Source organism: Scyliorhinus torazame, chromosome 14, assembly GCF_047496885.1.
Source record: "Scyliorhinus torazame isolate Kashiwa2021f chromosome 14, sScyTor2.1, whole genome shotgun sequence".
In the NCBI taxonomy this organism is placed as follows: Eukaryota; Metazoa; Chordata; class Chondrichthyes; order Carcharhiniformes; family Scyliorhinidae; genus Scyliorhinus; species Scyliorhinus torazame.
In genome coordinates, this window is record NC_092720.1 from 106740546 (window position 1) to 106761907 (window position 21362).

The following is a 21362-nucleotide window of genomic DNA, read 5'->3' on the forward strand; positions in this document are numbered from 1 at the left end:
GGTGTAAGCTGGCCCAAGCATTATGCAGTTAATTATAATCTCCTTTGTTTTGTACTGCACTGTTTGGCTTTATAGTTCAATGTTCTGCTTGCCTATTTTTTTTGCTGTTGACCATCTCTGCATTTGTCTCCATCCTCTCAAGCCTATCCATGCTCTTTTACATAAAGACTTTACCATGGTGTAATTATGGATCATGACTTTGACTGAAACTTGGCTCATGAATGACAATAACCCTTATTGAAACTTCCCGTTTGGTTCTATTTTTCATCACTTGCTCTATGCAGAGTGGTATCTCTGGCTTTGCTCCTCTGGCACTTTTTCCTTCAATGAGCAGCTTTCCTTAATCTTTGCTGTATCAGTTGCACCTTGCTCGTACCGTGGCCCCTCTACAAACAGAGCCCTGCCCATTGGCACAGCCATATCCAACCATTTTCTTTTAACCCCTATCTATGACACTTCTCTCTTCCTTCTGTCTGTTCTTGGGGAAAAAAATTCTCAATCCATGTTATTTATAATTCTACTTGCAAACTCCTGGTGGGTTAGCTTTTCATCTTCCATTTGTCAAGTATGCAGTTGTCATTTTTTAAAAACTGTTCCCACACCTCCGCCTTTTGATGCCTTTGGCACCAGTAAAACCTTTAATTTGGTCTTTTCCCCAGTATGCCTGCTCAGCCTGTGGAATGCAGACTTGAGCATATCTGGTGCACAACCGGTTTAGCTGTCCATCCCCAGATATTTATACCCCTCCCTTCCTCCCCCAAGCCAGATTGCTGCAGCAGTTCAAGAGAGTGGCTCACCACCACCTTCTGAAGGGGAATAAGGGATGGGAAATACAGGCTTGCCTTTCTAGTGACACTCATGAAAGAAAAAAGAGCCCTCATTACTTCAATGCTGAACATTGAAACATGAAAAACATCGGCCCTTCGAAGATGCTCAGCCGTTTATTATGATCATGGCTGATCATCCAATTAATAGCCTAATCCCACTTTCCCTCCGTATCCTTTGATCCCCGTCGCTCCAAGTGCTACATCTAGCTGCTTCTTGAAAACGTACAATGTTTTGGCCTGAACTACGTCCGTGGTAACGAATTCCATAGGCTCACCACTCTGGGTGAAGACATTTCTCCTCATCTCTGGCCTAAATGGTCTCCCCTATATCCTCAGACTGTGATCCCTGGTTCTGGACACACCCAGAACATCCTTCCTGCAGCTAGCCTGTTTCGTCCTGTTAGAATTTTATTGGTTTCTATGATATCCTGCCTTCTCTTTCTCTCTCTCTCTCTCTTTCCCCCCCCCCCCCCCCTTCTTCTGAACTCCAGTGAATACAACCATAACTGATTAAATCTCTCTTCATCCTCGTACATCAGTCCTGCCATCCCAGAAATCGGTCTGGTAAACCTTCACTGCACTCCCTCTAGAGCAAGAACATCCTTCCTCAGGTAAGACGACCAAAACTGCACACACTATTCCAGGTGTGGCCTCACTGAAGCCCTGTATAATTGAAGCAAGACATCCCTGCTCCTGTACTCCAATCCTCTCACAATGAAGGCCAGCATACCATTTGCCTCCTTTTCCACTTGCTGTACCTGCATGCTTACCTTCAGTGCCTGGTGTACAAGGATACCCAGGTCTCGTTGCATTTTCCCCTCTCCTAATTCATGGCCATTCAGATAGTAGTCTGCCGCCTTGTTTTTGCTACCAATGTGAATAACCTCACATTATACTGCAACTGCTATTCATTTGTCCACTCACTTAACTTGTCACAATCACACTGAAGGATTTCTACATCCTCCCCATAACTCACTCTCCCACCCAACTTGGTGTCATCTGCAAATTTGGAACTATGACATTTTGTTCCCTCATGTAAATCATTAATATATATTGTGAATAGCTGGGGTCCCATCACCAATCCCTGTGGTGACTCACTGGTCACTGCTTGCCAATTTGAAAAAGATCCATTAATTCCTACTTAGCGTTTCCTGTCTGCCAACCAGTTTTCTATGCATCTCTATACACTACCTCTAATCCCACGTGCTTTATGTGGGCCTTTGTCAAAACCCTTCTGGAAGTCCAAATATACCACATCCATTGGCTCCCCTTTGTCAACTCTAATAATAATAATAATATTTATTGTCACAAGTAGGCTTCACTGCAATGAAGTTACTGTGAAAAGGCCCTAGCCGCCACATTCCGACGCCTGTTCGGGTACACATGGAGAATTCAGAATGTCCAAATGGCCTAATAGCAATCTTTCAGGACTTGTGGGAGGAAACTGGAGCACCCGGAGGAACCCAAGCAGACACGGAGAGAATATGCAGACGCCGCACAGACAGTGACCGAAGCCGGGAATTGAATCTGGACCCCTGGCTGTGAAGCCACAGTGCTAACCACTATACTACCATACTAGTTAAATCCTCAAAAAATTCCAGTAGATTTGTCAACATGATTTCCCCATCATAAATCCATGCTGGCTCTGTCTGATCCTGCCACTGTTTTCTAAGTGCTTAGCTATAAAATCTTTAAAAATGGATTCTCAAATTTTCCCCACTACCAATGAATTACTGCTTACTGGTCAATAATTCTGTTTTCCCTCTACCTTCCTTTTTAAATAGTGGAGTTACATTAGCTATCCTCAAATCTGCAGCAACTGTTCCAGGGTCTATGGGATCCTAGAAGATGACCACAGTGCATCTCATGCCTCCAAGCCAGAAAACCCACCTCAATTCCATGAAGTTGCTGACCATCCAAATTCCCTTCTATGCTTCTGTGCTAACTAATATTGTGAATAGTCCTCTCTCCTTAGGTAATGTCACCATTCCTTTCAAAACCGTTATGATTATCCCTCACAAACGTTGTCATTGACTCTTTCTTCTGAGCTATCTCCCTGTTTTCATTTCCCATTCCTTCCCAAAATCTTTCAACATGTGTCATCTCCTATATCTATGTTCTTCTTCATTGCAACTTTGTCTCCAATCTTTCTATTCTAGCAGCAACGCTGAAATAATTCTAAGCAAAATCAAACATTGCATCCTCTTAGTTTGACCATGGTAAATTTCCTCTTTGACCTCTATGCAATTTTTGATGTGGTTGACCAGATGCCCCTCCTCTAACACCCTTTTGCCAATATCCAGCTGTCTCAGACTGAGCCAGACTGTTTGCAATTCTGGTTCAAACGCAGCTCACCCCCTCATAATATCATCTGTCTCCATTACAGCCTTGCATTGTACTGCAGGAACCCTCATTCATGTCTTTGTCTCTCCAGACTCAATTACCTCTGCTTTCCTGACCAACATTCTCAACTCTACCTTAAGTAAACTTTAGGTCATCCAAAGCTCTACTGGCAACACCCGATCTAGCACCAGATCCTGCACATCCACCACCCCTGTCCTTGCTGACTTGCATTTTTTCTGGGTCCCCCCCCCCCCCCCCCCCCCCAATAAAATTCTCAGCCTCATTCTAAAATTTTTGTAACCTTGCTCCACATTGTCTCTGATATCCTCCAACCCTAAACTTACTACTTGCAATCTGCACTCCTTTGGCCTTCCTCATTTCTCCCCTTTACCCCAAAATTGACAGTAGCGGCTCCCAATTACCCAAACTGGCTCCCCTTTGTCAACTCTAATAATAATAATATTTATTGTCACAAGTAGACTTCACTGCAATGAAGTTACTGTGAAAAGCCCCTAGCTGCCACATTCCAACGCCTGTTCGGGTACACACGGAAAATTCAGAATGTCCAAATTACCTAATAGCAATCTTTCGGGACTTGTGGGAGGAAGCCAGAGCACCCGGAGGAAACCCACGGGGACGGCGGGGACGGGACGGCGGGGGGGGGGGGGGGGGGGGGGGGGTGGACATGCAGACTCTGAGACTGTGACCCAAGCTGGGAATCGAATCTGGGACCCTGGCACTGTGAAGCCATAGTGCTAACCACTATACTACCATACTAGTTAAATCCTCAAAAAATTCTAGTAGATTTGTCAACATGATTTCCCCATCATGAATCCATGCTGGCTCTGTATGATCCTGCCACTGTTTTCTAAGTTCTTCGCTATAAAATTTTTAAAAATGGATTCTCGAATTTTGCCACGACCAATGTCAGGCTTACTGGTCAATAATTCTGTTTTCCCTCTACCTTCCTTTTTAAATAGTGGAGTTACATTAGCTATCCTCAAATCTGCAGCAACTGTTCCAGGGTCTATGGGATCCTAGAAGATGACCAACAGTGCATCTCATGCCTCCAAGCCAGAAAACCCACCTCAATTCCATTAAATTGCTGACCATCCAAATTCCTTTCCAGGCTTCTGTGCTAACTGATATTGTGAATAGTCCTCTCTCAGGTAATGTCACCATTCTTTACATCAAATAGTTTGGATGGGGTGGTGTTTGTGCAGTGTGTCCAGGAAGCTTTTCTAACACAGTATGTAGATTGTCCAACCAGAGGAGGGGCAATATTGGATTTAGTACTGGGTAATGAACCAGGGCAAGTGATAGATTTGTTAGTGGGGGAGCATTTTGGAGATAGTGACCACAATTCTGTGACTTTCACTTTAGTAATGGAGAGGGATAGGTACGTGCAACAGGGCAAGGTTTACAATTGGGGGAAGGGTAAATACGATGTTGTCAGACAAGAATTGAAGTGCATAAGTTGGGAACATCGGCTGGCAGGGAAGGACACAAGTGAAATGTGGAACTTGTTCAAGGAACAGGTGCTACGTGTCCTTGATATGTATGTCCCTGTCAGGCAGGGAAGAGATGGTCGAGTGAGGGAACCATGGTTGACAAGAGAGGTTGAATGTCTTGTTAAGAGGAAAAAGGTGACTTATGTAAGGCTGAGGAAACAAGGTTCAGACAGGGCATTGGAGGGATACAAGATAGCCAGGAGGGAACTGAAGAAAGGGATTAGGAGAGCTAAGAGAGGGCATGAACAATCTTTGGCGGGTAGGATCAAGGAAAACCCCAAGGCCTTTTACACATATGTGAGAAATATGAGAATGACTAGAGCGAGGGTAGGTCCGATCAAGGACAGTAGCGGGAGATTGTGTATTGAGTCTGAAGAGATAGGAGAGGTCTTGAATGAGTACTTTTCTTCTGTATTTACAAATGAGAGGGGCGATATTGTTGGAGAGGACAGTGTGAAACAGATTGGTAAGCTCGAGGAAATACTTGTTAGGAAGGAAGATGTGTTGGGCATTTTGAAAAACTTGAGGATAGACAAGTCCCCCGGGCCTGACGGGATATATCCAAGGATTCTATGGGAAGCAAGAGATGAAATTGCAGAGCCGTTGGCAATTATCTTTTCGTCCTCACTGTCAACAGGGGTGGTACCAGGGGATTGGAGAGTGGCGAATGTCGTGCCCCTGTTCAAAAAAGGAACTAGGGATAACCCTGGGAATTACAGGCCAGTTAGTCTTACTTCGGTGGTAGGCAAAGTAATGGAAAGGGTACTGAAGGATAGGATTTCTGAGCATCTGGAAAGACACTGCTTGATTAGGGATAGTCAGCACGGATTTGTGAGGGGTAGGTCTTGCCTTACAAATCTTATTGAATTCTTTGAGGAGGTGACCAAGCATGTGGATGAAGGTAAAGCAGTGGGTGTAGTGTACATGGATTTTAGTAAGGCATTTGATAAAGTTCCCCATGGTAGGCTTCTGCACAAAGTAAGGAGGCATGGGATAGTGGGAAATTTGGCCAGTTGGATAACGAACTGGCTAACCGATAGAAGTCAGAGAGTGGTGGTGGATGGCAAATATTCAGCCTGGATCCCAGTTACCAGTGGTGTACCGCAGGGATCAGTTCTGGGTCCTCTGCTGTTTGTGATTTTCATTAATGACTTGGGTGAGGGAGTTGAAGGGTGGGTCAGTAAATTTGCAGACGATACGAAGATTGGTGGAGTTGTGGATAGTAAGGAGGGCTGTTGTCGGCTGCAAAGAGACATAGATAGGATGCAGAGCTGGGCTGAGAAGTGGCAGATGGAGTTTAACCCTGAAAAGTGTGAGTTTGTCCATTTTGGAAGGACAAATATGAATGCGGAATACAGGGTTAACGGTAGAGTTCTTGACATTGTGGAGGAGCAGAGAGACCTTGGGGTCTATGTTCATACATCTTTGAAAGTTGCCACTCAAGTGGATAGAGCTGTGAAGAAGGCCTATGGTGTGCTCGCGTTCATTAACAGAGGGATTGAATTTAAGAGCCATGAGGTAATGATGCAGCTGTACAAAACTTTGGTAAGGCCACATTTGGAGTACTGTGTACAGTTCTGGTCGCCTCATTTTAGGAAGGATGTGGAAGCTCTGGAAAAGGTGCAAAGAAGATTTACCAGGATGTTGCCTGGAATGGAGAGTAGGTCTTACGAGGAAAGATTGAGGGTGCTAGGCCTTTTCTCATTAGAGCGGAGAAGGATGAGGGGCGACTTGATCGAGGTTTATAAGATGATCAGGGGAATAGATAGAGTAGACAGTCAGAGACTTTTTCCCCAGGTGGAACACACCATTACAAGGGGACATAAATTTAAGGTGAAAGGTGGAAGATATAGGAGGGATATCAGAGGTAGGTTCTTTACCCAGAGAGTAGTGGGGGCATGGAATGCACTGCCTGTGGAAGTAGTTGAGTCGGAAACATTAGGGACCTTCAAGCAGCTGTTGGATAGGTACATGGATTACGGGAAAGTGATATAGTGTAGATTTATTTGTTCTTAAGGGCAGCACGGTAGCATTGTGGATAGCACAATTGCTTCACAGATCCATGGTCCCAGGTTCGATTCCAGCTTGGGTCATTGTCTGTGCGGAGTCTGCACGTCCTCCCCGTGTCTGCGTGGGTTTCCTCCGGGTGCTCCGGTTTCCTCCCACAGTCCAAAGATGTGCGGGTTAGGTGAATTGGCCAATGATAAATTGCCCTTAATGTCCAAATTGCCCTTGGTGTTGGGTGGAGGTGTTGAGTTTGGGTAGGGTGCTCTTTCCAAGAGCTGGTGCAGACTCAAAGGGCCGAATGGCCTCCTTCTGCACTGTAAATTCAATGATAATCTATGATTAATCTAGGACAAAGGTTCGGCACAACATCGTGGGCCGAAGGGCCTGTTCTGTGCTGTATTTTCTATGTTCTATGTTCCTTTCACAACCGTTATGAACATCCCTCAAAAACTTTGTCATTGACTCTTTCTTCTGAGCTATCTCTACCAAAACCCCTACACTTACCCATCTCCTCTCTTAACCTGATGAAGATGCAACTATACCCTGTATCTAATGCTTCAGAATATATTGCATGGAAAGTGTTAGCACATTTTACTAAGGAAATGTGGTCTCAGTTAATTTTGAAAATGAGCAGCTATTAATGACCGTAACAAAATGTGTTGATCGTCCAGTTGAATTAGTGTTAGCTGAAAGCAACGTTGCTGTTTTAAGTATGTAGTTTGTTCGGTATTATCAATTATCTAGTTTCATTTTGATAAGGCAAATGATATATCAGCTCTCTTTTGTCAGGAAATACCTGAACCTTTAACCCTCTGTTAGAGAAATGATTTAAAAGACTAGTAAGAAATTTCTTGTGAAACTTAGTATTACATTTAAATGTACTGTAATTTTGGTCCATTTTCTATGCCACAAGGGATAGGTTTGGGGGTGGGGGGCGCATCTTTCAAGTGTTGGTTGGATTCTCCTGCATTTACCTTGTTAGAACCAAAAAGAAAAACATCTAATCTTATCTGACCAATGTAGTATCTTTCAAAACGATTGCTTCATATCGAATATTCTTGCCACAATGTTGTTCGTTGCTGTAAAACACCCATTCTCCCCATATTTACTTCACAGATTGCCACTAGTAGTTTCTTTGTCCTTTCAAATTTGGCCTGATGTAATCTGTCCTTTGGCGCTGTTAATGAGACAGATCTGTTTGGAAATGTATATAGTGCTTCTAACTCCATGCAATATAAAAACCATATTTCCCAGACTATTATTTTGACAGTCCATAACCTGTACTGTCCACTCATGAAAGCAGACACAGTATAATTCTTTAATAAACTAGGCTCATCTTTGTCCTAGATTGAATAAGACAACTTAGATAAATTAGACATGTAACTGTTTCATTTTAGATTTTATATCCGTATCCAAACTTTGTGTTGTCTCTTCCAGACTTGGACATCTCAAACCAAGTTAACCACATTACTTGGAGTGTATGTCGCCGAATTAATTATTTAATTTTTAATCCTCCAGTAAATTAAATATCAAAATTGTGTAGTAACAATGCTATAGTGCAACCCTAATTATCTAACTTAATGGAGTGGGTCTCTTCTTCCCCGCCTCCCCAGGTATTATAATAGCATAGGGCTGTCAGAATCTGGCAGATGCAGTGTAATCTGTATGTTACCTCCTTAAATGGCAGCCTTTCTTGCCAGTGAGAACAGACCAGCTGAGATGTGATCAGGGAATTCAGGTCATCTCTTTGGTCTTCCATTATCTCAATGTTTCTCAGATAGTGAAGAGTGTAGTATTTAGGATTTTACAGCAGTCTTCTGTACAGTGTGATTTGAATAATGAAATGACGTTTGCAGAATAATGAAATTACGTTTGTTGAATATTGTGCTTATGATAACCTGACTGATTATTTGATATTTCAGAATTTTTTCCATTTTCTCCACTTTAGCCCCCTCTGTCAACTGATAGGAATTACTAGTGTTGTCTAAGGCTATAATTTATTTGCCCTCTTGACTCTGTTTAATCTAATTATTCCTTTTAATGTAGAGGACACTTAATAGTTGCATTTTAATGGGTAAAATGATGAGTTAGCTTGACTACTCTGGAACCAAAGCTACTGAATCTGTTGGCCTGTAACTTTTATTCATTTGTAGTTTAATCTAAATTTAGTCCTAATTTTCCTCAGCTTCCTTCTTCATCAACATGGGGCCAGCAGTCATCTTCAGTTTCATCACAAACCCAAGGTACGCTATCACTAGCTGAAATACAGAAATTGGAGGAAGAAAGAGAACGGCAGCTACGGGAAGAGGTAATGCAGTATATTTAAAGGTGAATATTGAAGCTTTGATCTAAACCTTTAAGCCACTAACAGATTTTGAGAGATTCAACACCTATTTTCCTGTGTACTTTGACTCATCAGCTACTGTTAAATATTGTTTACCTATATCTGAAAAGCAAACATATCTCTTTACTATCTCAAAAGTTGCAAAGAATATTTTTATTTCTATGGCTGGCAGTTTGTTTTTTAAATGTCCACTGAGCAATGGAGGAATTTGCAGTTCTGTATCTGTTGGTCCTTTGATCGCGTGGTTATTTATCTCTGTGCCTTCAGACTGCCTGTTTAGCACCTGATGAGAGAGAATTTCCTTCAGCTGAATATTAGGAAGACAGATGCCATCCTTTTGGCCTCCGCCATAAACTCTGCTCTATTGTGACTGATTTCAACCCCCATTCAAACACCAACCCTTCCTCCTTTTCACCAACCAGCTGCTTTTGCAGACTAAACTAGGCTATGAGAAACGTTGGCAACCGATTCAACATATTGTTGAGCTTCAAATTCAACATCCTATTCATCACAAAGCCATTTACTTCCACCACCATAACACTTTCTGCTTCTGTTTCTACCTTACCACCACTGCAAATAAAGGCTTCATCCAAACTTTTGTCAACTTTTAATTTCCCCCACACTAACCTGTTATTCTCCACTCTCTATAAATGTTAACTTGTTCAACACTCAGTTACCGTGCACTGAACACAAAAGGGTGCTTAAGGCTTTCAGTGACAGTGGGGGTAAATGTAGGAGTGAAACAGTCACTGCTGGACTGTGAATTTACTGCATTATTTCTCATTTTGTCAAAATTAAAATATGACAGAGCAATCTGTAGATAACTTTTCATACATCTACAATGTGATTGATTTTGGAGTGTGTGATGCAAACATAGGTTACCCGGTAGAAACATAATTCATTTGTCAACATTCCTATCTCCTTCCAGGTGAACACAAATTTGTCTTTGTCCTTCACAAAATCACAGAATTGTTACAGCACAGAAGGAGAACATTTGGCCTGTTATGTCTGCACCAGTTGGCCACAGGTGCCTACTCTGTAGCCCTGCGCATTCCTCCTTTTTCAGATAACAATCAAATTCCTCCTTGAATTTCTTGTTTCAACTGCCTTCACCACACTCCCAAGTAGTATATTTCAGGCCGTAACCATTAGCTGTGTGAAAACGTTTTTCTTCATGTTGCTATTATTTTGCCCATTAATCTGTGCCCTGTTGTTCTAGATTATTCCACTGGTGAGAATATTTTTTTTTCTGTCTACCCTCTCTGGACCTTGCATGATTTTGAATACCTCTATCAAATCTCCTCCCAACCATCTCTTTCCCAAGGAAAGCCATCCCAATTTATCAAACCTATTTGTAAACCATTAAAATTCCTCATCCCTGGGACTGTTCTGAATTTTTTGTGCAATCTCTCATCCCTTCACATAGTTCCTAATGTGTGGCACCCAGAACTGGATATAACAGTTGAGGCTGAACCAGTGTTTTCTACTCTTGTAAATATTTAGCCAATTTTTAGTTACTTTTTTTTTGCCACTTAGCATCGGCAGCAGCAGCAAGAATTGATGAAAGTCTTACAACAACAAAACCAGCAGCAGAAACTGACGGGGTGGGGTAATATTCCGAAACCTTCAGTCACAACCAAATCACTTTTGGAGATCCAGCAAGAAGAATTCAGGCAAATGCAGAAACAACAGGAGAACAAGACACAGACAAGAGCAGTAAGTATTCTAAACACCTAATTGTTTTGTTGAGCATCTTTTGAATGTTAGCTATTGCAAGCTAACTTTAAAAAAACTTAACTGAATGTCTAATTAGAATAAGATCCCAAGATTTTCATCTTTGCTAAATCACAACCTAAGGTTGGAGGATTGAATACATCAAAAAATAAGATAAAGATGTTTGAAAATATTGGCCTCCTTTCTTCACTGGAAATTGTTATGGGGGTTTACAGAACTCCAAAGTATTTCACGGAGTTCAACCGACCCACAACTTTTAATAGATTGTGGTGTGAGAAGCACACGGCACTCTCCAGGTGTGATACAGCAGAAATGGACAAGTAGTTTTTAAAACAAAACAATGTTTATTCTATGAGCTCAAGTTAACCTTTTAAAAACAAACATTGAATATCTTAACACCCATTACTTCAAAGATAACCTCAAAAGACTGCAACACTAAATAATCCTTCAAACTGTTCCTTTAAACATCCAAAAGACTTCAAACCTTCAAAAATAGGAGCACATTAGGTTACATTCAATATATTTATCGTCTTTGGATTGCAGAAATCAACAGACCAGCTCTTGTGTTTCTTCATGCAGCTCACAGCAAAACACACAGACACTCCCAGCTGCCTTCTCAATCCGAAACTCAAAAAGCAGAAGTGAGCTCAGCTCCCCCCACCCTCTGACATCACTTCAGTAATATGATCGGCTCCATTTCTTAAAGGTACTACATTGCTTAAAAATCAATTTCTTAAAGGTACTCTCACATGATACCTCCTTCCCCCCCCCCCCCCCCCCCCCAAGGAAAAAAACCCATCAATTTCTAGATGGTTTCATTTTTCACCTTTGCACCATCAATTAAGAAATGCACACAGTAAAAACACTTTACCGGTTCAAAAAAACGATATGCATACAGGTGTTATAATATAGTCCATTTTTACCCCCCATTCTTCTTCCTCCAACCAAAATCCTTCTCGATTGACAGTCTCTTTGAACAAGAAAGTCTCTGCATGATCCATCCATTCCTCTACGTCTCGGCATTTCTCTTTAAAGTTAGATACTTCAGTTCAATCTGTTCACAGAGTCCCTTGCAATTCTCCAATACAGGACCATCGGTTACCACACCTTTCAGGCAGTCAAATGCCTGTTGAAAGTCCGCTGTCCATTGAAACCTTTTAAAGTTTCTTGAGCAAGTCCGTCAGTGGAGCAATCACGCTACAAAACTCTTGCACAAATGTTCGATCAAATCCACTCATGCCAAGAAATCGAATTATTTCCCATCGTCTTGAGGGTGTCGGAAACTCCTCAAGGAAAGTGATTTGGGGTTTTCCAAATATACTTCCAAATATCACAAAACCCGCCACCTTAAGTCGATCGAATAACTCCATCAGGTGTTGTAAATGTTCTTTCCATGTCTGACTGAAAATTATCAGATCGTCGCTGTGTACCGCACAATTGGGAATGTGGCTGGGGTGTTTTTCATGCCAAATGGCATAACTTTGAATTGGTATATACCATCTGGAATCCCAAAAGCTGAAATCTCCTTCGCCCTTTCGGATAAAGGTACCTGCCAGTAACCTTTTAAGTAAATCCAATTTGGAAATAAAAGCGGATTGTCCCACTTTCTCAATGCAATCTTCCAAACATGGGATAGGATAAGAGTCCATTCTTGTAACTGCATTCACCTTTCTATAGTCCACACACAACCGTTGGGTACCGTCTGGTTTAGGTACCATCACTATGGGTGAACTCCAGTGGCCGCAACCCACTTCAATTATGCCATTTTTAAGCATACTCTCAATCTCTTTGTTAACCTGTGCCAATTTTAAAGGATTATGTCTATATGGATGTTGTTTGATCGGAACAGCATTCCCCACATCTACATCATGTATAGCCATTTTAGTACTTCCCAATTTATCTCTACAACTTGCCCATGTGATATCAATAACTCTTTCAGGTCAGTTCGTTTTTCCTCTGGAAGGTAACTTAACAATTCATCCCATTTTTAAGAACATCCTCATTTTCCAATTTAATTTGAGGTATGTCAAATCCACAGTCATCTGGATTTGGTTCGTCACTTTGAGTTAGAATCGTTAAAACCTCCTTGTTCTCTCCTTCCCTTTCAAAGTACCTTTTAAGCATATTCACATGACACACTCGGTGAGTCTTCCTTCTATCTGGTGTTTTTACCACATAATTCACCTCACTTAATTTCCTTTCAATCTGATAAGGTCCACAAAACCTAGCTTTCAAAGGTTCAACTACCACTGGTAACAACACTAAAACTTTATCTCCACTGGTAAAACTACGAACGTTGGATTTCTTGTCCGCAACCCGTTTCATCATATTTTCTGCAACTTTCAAATGTTGTCTGGCCAATTTACCTGCTCTAAAATTTGACACTTAATCCAATAGTGTAATTTCCGATTTTTCACCCACCAAGTTTTCTTTCATCAATTTAAGTGGTCCTCTTGCGTCCTGACCAAAAATTAGTTCAAAAGGACTAAATTTGGTTGACTCATTAGGTGCATTCCTAATTGCAAACTGTACGAATGGAATTTCTTTATCCCAATCCTCTGGATAATCTTGACAATAAGCCCTCAACATTGTCTTTAATGTCTGATGCCACCTTTCTAACGGTCCCTGCGATTCTGGATGGTACACAGTTGATTTAAATTGTTTTATTCCTAAGTTATCCATAACTTCTTTGAATAACTTTGAAGTAAAATTTGTCCCTTGATCTGATTGAATTTCTGTGGGTAGTCCATATCTAGTAAAGAATTTAAGTAACTCCTCCACAATCCTTTTAGCTGTAATATTACGTACTGGAATGGCCTCTGGAAACCTAGTAGACACATCCATTATAGTCAAAAGATATTGATTCCCACTTTTTGTTTTAGGAAGCGGTCCTACACAATCAATTAGGACCTTTGTCAAACATTCCTCAAATGCTGGAATGGGTATTAAGGGTGCTGGATTTTAGCTTGAGTTTTCCTTATCCCCAAATGAAGTCCCACTGGTACCTCGTGTGCCGCTCGCAACACCTCCTTTCTATACCCTACCGGCAATACTACTTGATGAACTTCTGCCCACTTTTCATCCGCCTGCATACGAGCAGGTCTCCATTTCCTCATCAAGACATCACCTTTACGGTAATTACACTCAGATTCCTCTTCCGTATATGCTTTCTGATATATCCGTTTTATTTCTACATCTTTCTGTTGTAACTCCGCCAATTTTCCTGAACTAAAAATATCCGCCTCATTCTCCACCTGCTCTTGTTCTTTTTCAACTATTTGATCAAAAATCGTTTCTGATAATTGCACTTCCACTTCATCTTCACTCTTTGATTTCTCCTCTTGTCTTAACCTGTGACTTTGCGACCTTGTTACTACACAATCCGGAAAAATCCCAGGATATTCGTCCTTCAACAATTCAGTTGTCTGATTTTCAACTGGCTTATCAACCACAGTAGGCATCACTCCCACCTACGATCCAGCTATATCATTACCCAAGATAAACTGTGTTCCTGGACAAGATAGTTTCTCTATTACTCCTACTACCACTTCACCACGCTTCACTGGACTTTCCAACCTTACCTTATATAATGGAATGCTACTCCTCTCACCCTGAATTCCACATATTACCACGTCTTCTGGCAACATTTTTCCCAAGCTACATAATTCCTCATCTTTTACCATTAAAGATTGACTAGCTCCTGTATGTCTTAAAATTGTGACTTCTTTACCTGCTCCTCCTGATACACACGAGTAAACTTTACCCACACAAGTAAATTATTTAAAGACATCTGGCACCTTCTTATCAATTACCTCTTGAACAGGCTGGCTGTACAATCGTTTGCACCTCCTTCACTTCCCTTGGGTTTTCCTTGAACACTCTAACAAACCCCACTGTCTTATCCTGTTTTACCACATCAGCCTTCCCGGTGCTTTTCTTCAGCCACCAACACTGTGACTTTACATGGCCTAGTTTATTACAGTGAGAACATTTTAAACTTTTCATTTCTCTTCCACCCTCCTGTATTTAAAAAAAAATCTGAGGTACACTCTCTTTATTATCTCCCAACAGATCACCTTTACCGTTACCACTTGAGTATTTCTCATCCCCAGTTTCTATCCCTCACCGGCTGAAACTGATGTCGGAAACCAAGTCTTGATTTATGAGCTAATTCCTAATCATCTGCCATTTCTGCTGCTCATCTCACAGTTTTAATCCTCTGCTCTTCCACATGAGTTCTCACTACATCAGGAATTGAATTTTTAAACTCCTCCAAAAGTATAATTTCTCTGAGAGCTTCATACGTTTGGTCTATTTTCAAAGCCCTTATCCACCTATCTGTTTGGGCCTTTCAAACTCCATGTATGTTTGACCAAATTCTTTCCTGAAATTTCTAAACCTTTGTCTGTAAGCTTCAGGCACTAGCTCATATGCACCTAAGAAGGATATTTTCACCACCTCATGCGTTCCAGATACCTCCTCTGGTAGTGATGCAAACACTTAACCAGCTCTACCTACCAGCTTTGTTTGAATCAGTAGTACCCACATATCCTGTGGCCATTTAATTTGTTTAGCTACCTTCTCAAATGAAATGAAAAAGGCTTTACCTCCTTCTCGTCAAACCTTGGCAATGCTTGGACATATTTAAATAGATCCCCACCATGTCTGTCTCAGTATCCTCATCCAACTGTATGTTTCCCTTTGGGTCTGCCAAAATCAATTTTAACTGATTTTCATGTTTCATAGCCATTTTATGAAGTTCAAACTCTCTCTTTTTCACTTTCCCCTATCTCTTTTTGTTTCTTCTTTTCTTTTTCTCTCATTGCATATTCAAGCTGCTTTAATTCTTTTTCATGTTCAAATTGCTTAATCTGCAACTAGGGCTTTGCCATTTCTAATGAGTCAGAATGTAACTCAGGACAATTTAAATGCTCAGCTACCGCGGCAAGTACCCCATCTTTTCGTATTTTGCCAGGCAATGGTAACTGCAATGCTTTTGCCAAATTTAACAGTCTGCTTTTAGTCTCTGTAAGGTATTGCGTGTTACCGTGTCCACCCCCAAAAACTCCTGAGCCTCTGAAAGAGCCATTGTCATGTTGCTAACTTTGCCTTAGTTTAATTGCTCTGTTTTATCACCTTTGCTCTTGAGTCGGCAGGTACCTTTATGATACCGCCACGTGGTTCAAGTCCGAGTAATGATCAATAATCCAATACACCGCTTAGTAAGATTTAAATCAAAGCACATTTATTATACACAGTAATCACTACTCATGTACAAATTCTACGTCTAAGCTCCTTCTATAGCTAACAGGCCAATACTTAACTTGGAACTGGCCCACCAGGTCAGGGAAACGAATGGCCTTTCGTTCGGGTTCTGAGCCCGCGGGATTCGAAGTTGGTACAGATTGGTAGCTAGGAGCGCCTATCTCGTAGCGAGTGTTGAAGTAAGACTTACAGTTTTGAGCGGCTGTTTGAAGAGTGAAGAGCGAGTGAAGAGAGCTGCAAGCGGTGGAAGAGAGCGCCTTGAACTTAGCGCTCAATTCTTATAGTCCCCAGGGACTTCCCGCCTTTCGGGGCAGACCCTGTACCTGGTCCCAAGTGATTGGACTTTGTCCCAATCACTTGGTTCGATTTTCTCCAATGCTGGAGCGGTTCCCTGATCGATGGGCGGTCTTGAGGTGGTCGTTCACCTCCTTTTGTGTAGGCTTCTGCTGGCGCCGAAGAACCTGGTTTTGCATTATGTGTCTAAATGTTGCTTATTGTTCCCTGGGATTGCTCATTAGTATGCAGATGGCTGTTGTTTTGTTATGCTGATGGTTGCTGGTATCGATCTTGTCTGGCCTTTCCAGAGGTAAATAACAGTCAACCTGCAGCTGCTCGTTTTTGTCCTATTGGCTGACTTTCCCATCAGCCTTTGCCGTTCGCCATTTTGAATCGGCCATTTTAAGTGGCTACAGTCCACAACACACTCCCTACTTAAAATAAAATACCACACCTGAAAAGCAACCACAATATGCTCACCCCTCACTGTCTTTACGTTCGTTAAGCCAATCCAATCGATAGACGTTTACCCCCCTCAAGCCCCCAATTGTTATGGGTCTGGGTTTACAGAACCCCAAAGTGTTTCATGGAGTTCAACCGACCCACAACGTTTAATAGATTGTGGTGTGGGAAGCACATGGTGTACTCTCCAGTGTGATACAGCAGAAATGAACAAGTGTTTTCTAAAACAAAACTATGTTTATTCTATGAACTCGAGTTAACCTTTTAAAAACAAACATTGAATATCTTAACACCCATTACTTCAAAGATAACATCAAAAGACTGCAACACTAAATAATCCTTCAAACTGTTCCTTTAAACATCCAAAAGACTTCAAACCTTCAAAAAAAGGAGCACATTAGGTTACATTCAATATATTTATAGTCTTTGGATTGCAGAAATCAACAGACCAGCTCTTCTGTTTCTTCATGCAGCTCACAGCAAAACACACAGACACTCCCAGCTGCCTTCTCAAACCGAAACTCAAAAAGCAGAAGTGAGCTCAGCTCCCCCCAACCTCTGACCTCACTTCAGTAATATGATCAGCTCAATTTCTTAAAGGTACATTGCTTAAAAATCAATTTTTTAAAGGTACTCTCATATGACAAAATAAAAAATGTCCAAGCTTTCAACCGAACTATATGAAATATTTCTAGCTTAATTAAAACAGAATCACTTTGAGTGTTTATCATTATGTTCAGCGGCATCATTCCACAAAAATGTACAATAGGGCAGTTCAAATTAATTTGCCACAGCATTAATTTAACTATCTGAAACCGATAGCGTAAAAAATTTATTGAGCATTAAAAAATAATATAGCATTCTCCTGCCTTCTGATGATGACTTTGTTCCTTGCCATTGGGAAATGCATGGCTCATGCTTAACTGTGACACAGTTGATACTCAAGATGGTAGGAGAAAATCTATATCTTTCTGCTCCAGAGTATAGTATGCGACTTCGGTAAATTATTGCCACTGGATCACCAACTGTAAAATAAAAAATCAAGCGATTTATAACCTGAATGCTAAGATTGCCCCAATGAGAAAAAATGATGTCGACCATATATGTCAGAATATAGACAGTCACTAACTGTGAGTGATGGAACAACAGAATTCCACGAGTAGCTACTTGCATTAGTTCGTTCTCCATTGTTAAGCTATTTCTTGCTCCATAATTTACCCAAGTAATTGTAATTGTTGGGAGTCAATAATTAAAAGAGCTTAAATATAACCAAGGGTTTTTGAACAGCAAATACTCTACAAGAAACAGTATTTTAATCCAAATCGGTCGTTTTTAAGAAGAAATGGTTTGATATTTGGAAAAGAAAAATGTAAAATACAAGAAATGGGGTTAATTTGATGTATCGTTCAAATCCAGATGATCCCTTTCTGGGCTATAAAAATCTATTATTATTCTGCATCATTGACGCACCCACTAGATCTTTTAGTTTTATGTTGCTTAAATACTTTAGTGAAATGAATGAAAAATGAAAATCGTTTATTGTCACAAGTAGGCTTCAAATGAAGTTACTGTGAAAAGCCCCTAGTCGCCACATTCCGGTGCCTGTTCGGGAAGGCTGGTACGGGAATTGAACCGTGCTGCTGGCCTGCCTTGGTCTGCTTTCAAAGCCAGCGATTTAGCCCAGTGTCCTAAACCAGCCCCTATGTAGACCTATGACTCTGCTATCTTCGTACTATAGTCGCCAAACCATCTTTTTTGAAAGTTAGTCAAGCGTATACCTCTTTGTTACATTTCGTGACAACAGAAAATTGCAACCCATAGTTTCTTAATGAGTTCCTGCCATGTTTCTAAAAGATAGCCTTCAATGTCTAATCAAAACATTCCTCATTAAATTTAATGTCTTTAGCAGTCCTTTCATTATTTTGTTGGCATTGCAGCTGCCATCAGTATTCCTGTTAAGTGCAATAAGATGATTATATTAATTTAAAATAATTTGACTAGAATTTCAGGAGGAATGGAGTGGTGGTCTTTGATTGCATGTGGTGTAACCTCGATGAAAATGTATATGTGGCTGCTGACACTTCTTCTGTAGTTCCTGCTGAAATTACAGCAGGAGAGCACACCATTTATATTCTCTCCTATTGTTTTCACCCATTTGTAATATTTAAAGTGAGTCAAGACTCTGGAGCTTAATTGTTTCAAATAAAGTAAACATTTTGATTGTGGTTTTGTCTTTTTATATCTTCCCTTATCCCCAAATTAAAAGTCAGCAGCAGTGAAGCTGAGTCTGTCTGGCAGCCATGAGGAGTCATCATTCAAGAACACCACAGCAATGAAAAGAGAGGAACCATCAACTAAGAGAGTAGGATCAGAGAGGAACCAGGTAGATTAAAGAATAGCTTCATGGAAACAATTGTACGGGGTGCTCTGCTACCCCAATATGTAGTCTATTCTATGTAATGGACTTTGTTATGTAATGTTATGTAGAGCATGGAACAGTGAGCGAAAATGCGTAAGAAAACTTGTATTTCACTGTTGGACCATCCTGGGAAGAGCTGACATGGAAATTAAGGGCCATATTCTACAAAGATTTCTAATCGCAGTACTATTGCAGCAGCATCCATAAAGGATTTAGCAAATTTTTAGCAGTTGTAAAGATAAGAACTTCGAAAATAGAAGCCTGAGTAGACCATCCAGCTTCTTGTTTCTGCTCCACCATTCAGTCTGTTCATGGCTGATCTCTTGCCTCAACTGCACCTTGCATTTACACTTGGTGCTCACTTATTATCTGAGAGACCAAAATTCTGTACAGGTAATCTCAACCATAAAGCTACTCAACAATGAAGCATCCACAACCTTCTCTGGTGGACCATTCCAAAGATTCACCACCCTATGAATATCAAAATTTCTCCGGCGCCCTCAGCCTAGGAACCTGTCTAGTGAGCTTTTTGCCTCTAATGTAAGTATATCCTTTCATTAAAACGGTGATGAAACAAACCACTCCAGGCGAATTTTCGACAATTGTAGCACGACTTCCTGATTCTTGTACTCCACCCGCCTTGCAACAAAAGCCACACATGCAAGTTCGAGGATGTGCCATTGCTGAATCCAACATGTTGGGGGTCACAAAAAGCTAAACTGGACCAGCCATATACATGTTGTGGCTACAAGAGTCGGTCAGAGAATGGGAATTGTGGGGAAGAAAATTTTCTCCTTGACTCCACAAAGCCTATTCACCATTTACAAGGCACTATATCCACTACCTTCACCATTCACTGTCCCAGCACTGATGCACAGCATTAGCAACATGTTCTATATACAAGATGCACTGCAGCAATTCAACAAGTCTTCTTCGACATCACTTTCCAAGTGTGCAATCTCTACCACTTAGTAGACATGGGCAGCAGATACATGGGAATCCCACCAGATGCAAATTCCCCTCCTGGCGTGGAACTATATCGCCAGTCTGTCACTTGTTGGGTCAAAATCCTGGAACTGCCTCCCTAACAGCACTGTGGGTGTACCTACACCCCATGGACTGCAGCAGTTCAAGAGGTGGCTCACCGGATCGAGGGTAATTTTGGATGGCAATAAATGCTGACCTAGCCAGCGACATCCAAACCAGCAAGTGAACAGACCATCTTGGATTGGTTATTGTGCAATGAGAAAGAATTAGTTGGTGATGGAATCCTGACATTGATGAATCCTTCTGTTTTCTCTCAATAAAAGGACCGATTCTGTGTGATGGTAAAAGTTCACTTTTGACTTTAATGTTGGGCAGATACACGATTTCTTATACTTCGATAAAACAATTCGGCCAACTGGCCAGTACAAAACGTAATAAACTTAGAAGATACGTAGAGGTGATTTAAAGAAGAAAGAACATGGCAGAGTAAAGGAGCATAGGTCAAGGACAGGCTTAGAGGGAGAGAGATAGTTGGAACAAAAGCTAACTTGCTGGGCTCCTCTCTTAGGGAGATGCTTACCTTTGGGTTAACCCTTGCTTTGTCTATAATTGGCTCTTTGCCCAGAAGACCTTGTCTTTGGTTTGCCCAGCTGGATGTCTGTCAATTAGCTGATAAGGTTATCAGTATAGATTGGATGGAATTTGCTGCAGTATGACCTTATTTTATTCAAGTTTGTACCTCTGTGTGCATCTTTTAAGGTATTGGAACTTGATCTCTTTAATGGTTTTGTCTGAGGACATTGAAACTTGACTAATCACTGTCTAGCAGGGCTTCCCTCTCTGGCTGTTTCTATGACTACGAGTGGCATTCTAGTATCGGGTGCATACCTTTGTAAGATCAAATCAGACTGAATACACACACTTCTCAGTTTTGAAACAGTTCAGAAACTTACTGAGACTTTGTTCTTGCAGTCAGAATCCTTTACTAAGGTAACTGCAGCTTTCCTGATTAAAACATGGTTCTTGATTGTAGACTTTCAAGAAACCCCTCGAGTATCAAAACTTGATTCTGTCAGTTGGGAATCTATTTGTGAGAGAACCCTTGGGCATTCGTGACCATGGTGAAATTCTTTATCAAGGTGGCTAGTGAGGTAGTTGATTCTGAGACCTGGGTCCTGAATCCCAAT

The 21362-nt window shown here is 41.2% G+C and overlaps 1 protein-coding gene across 4 annotated transcripts in view; it reads left to right on the forward strand.

Annotated features, from left to right (window-relative positions):
- gigyf2 (GRB10 interacting GYF protein 2) overlaps window positions 1-21362 on the forward strand; it is a 261643-nt gene that overhangs the window by 205275 nt on the left and 35006 nt on the right. For all 4 annotated transcript variants that reach the window (XM_072474612.1, XM_072474615.1, XM_072474614.1 and 1 more), the window contains 3 exons: window positions 8874-8996; window positions 10569-10748; window positions 19036-19152. In XM_072474612.1, coding sequence (XP_072330713.1) covers window positions 8874-8996; window positions 10569-10748; window positions 19036-19152 — 420 coding nt within the window. The remainder of the gene's footprint in view (window positions 1-8873; window positions 8997-10568; window positions 10749-19035; window positions 19153-21362) is intronic.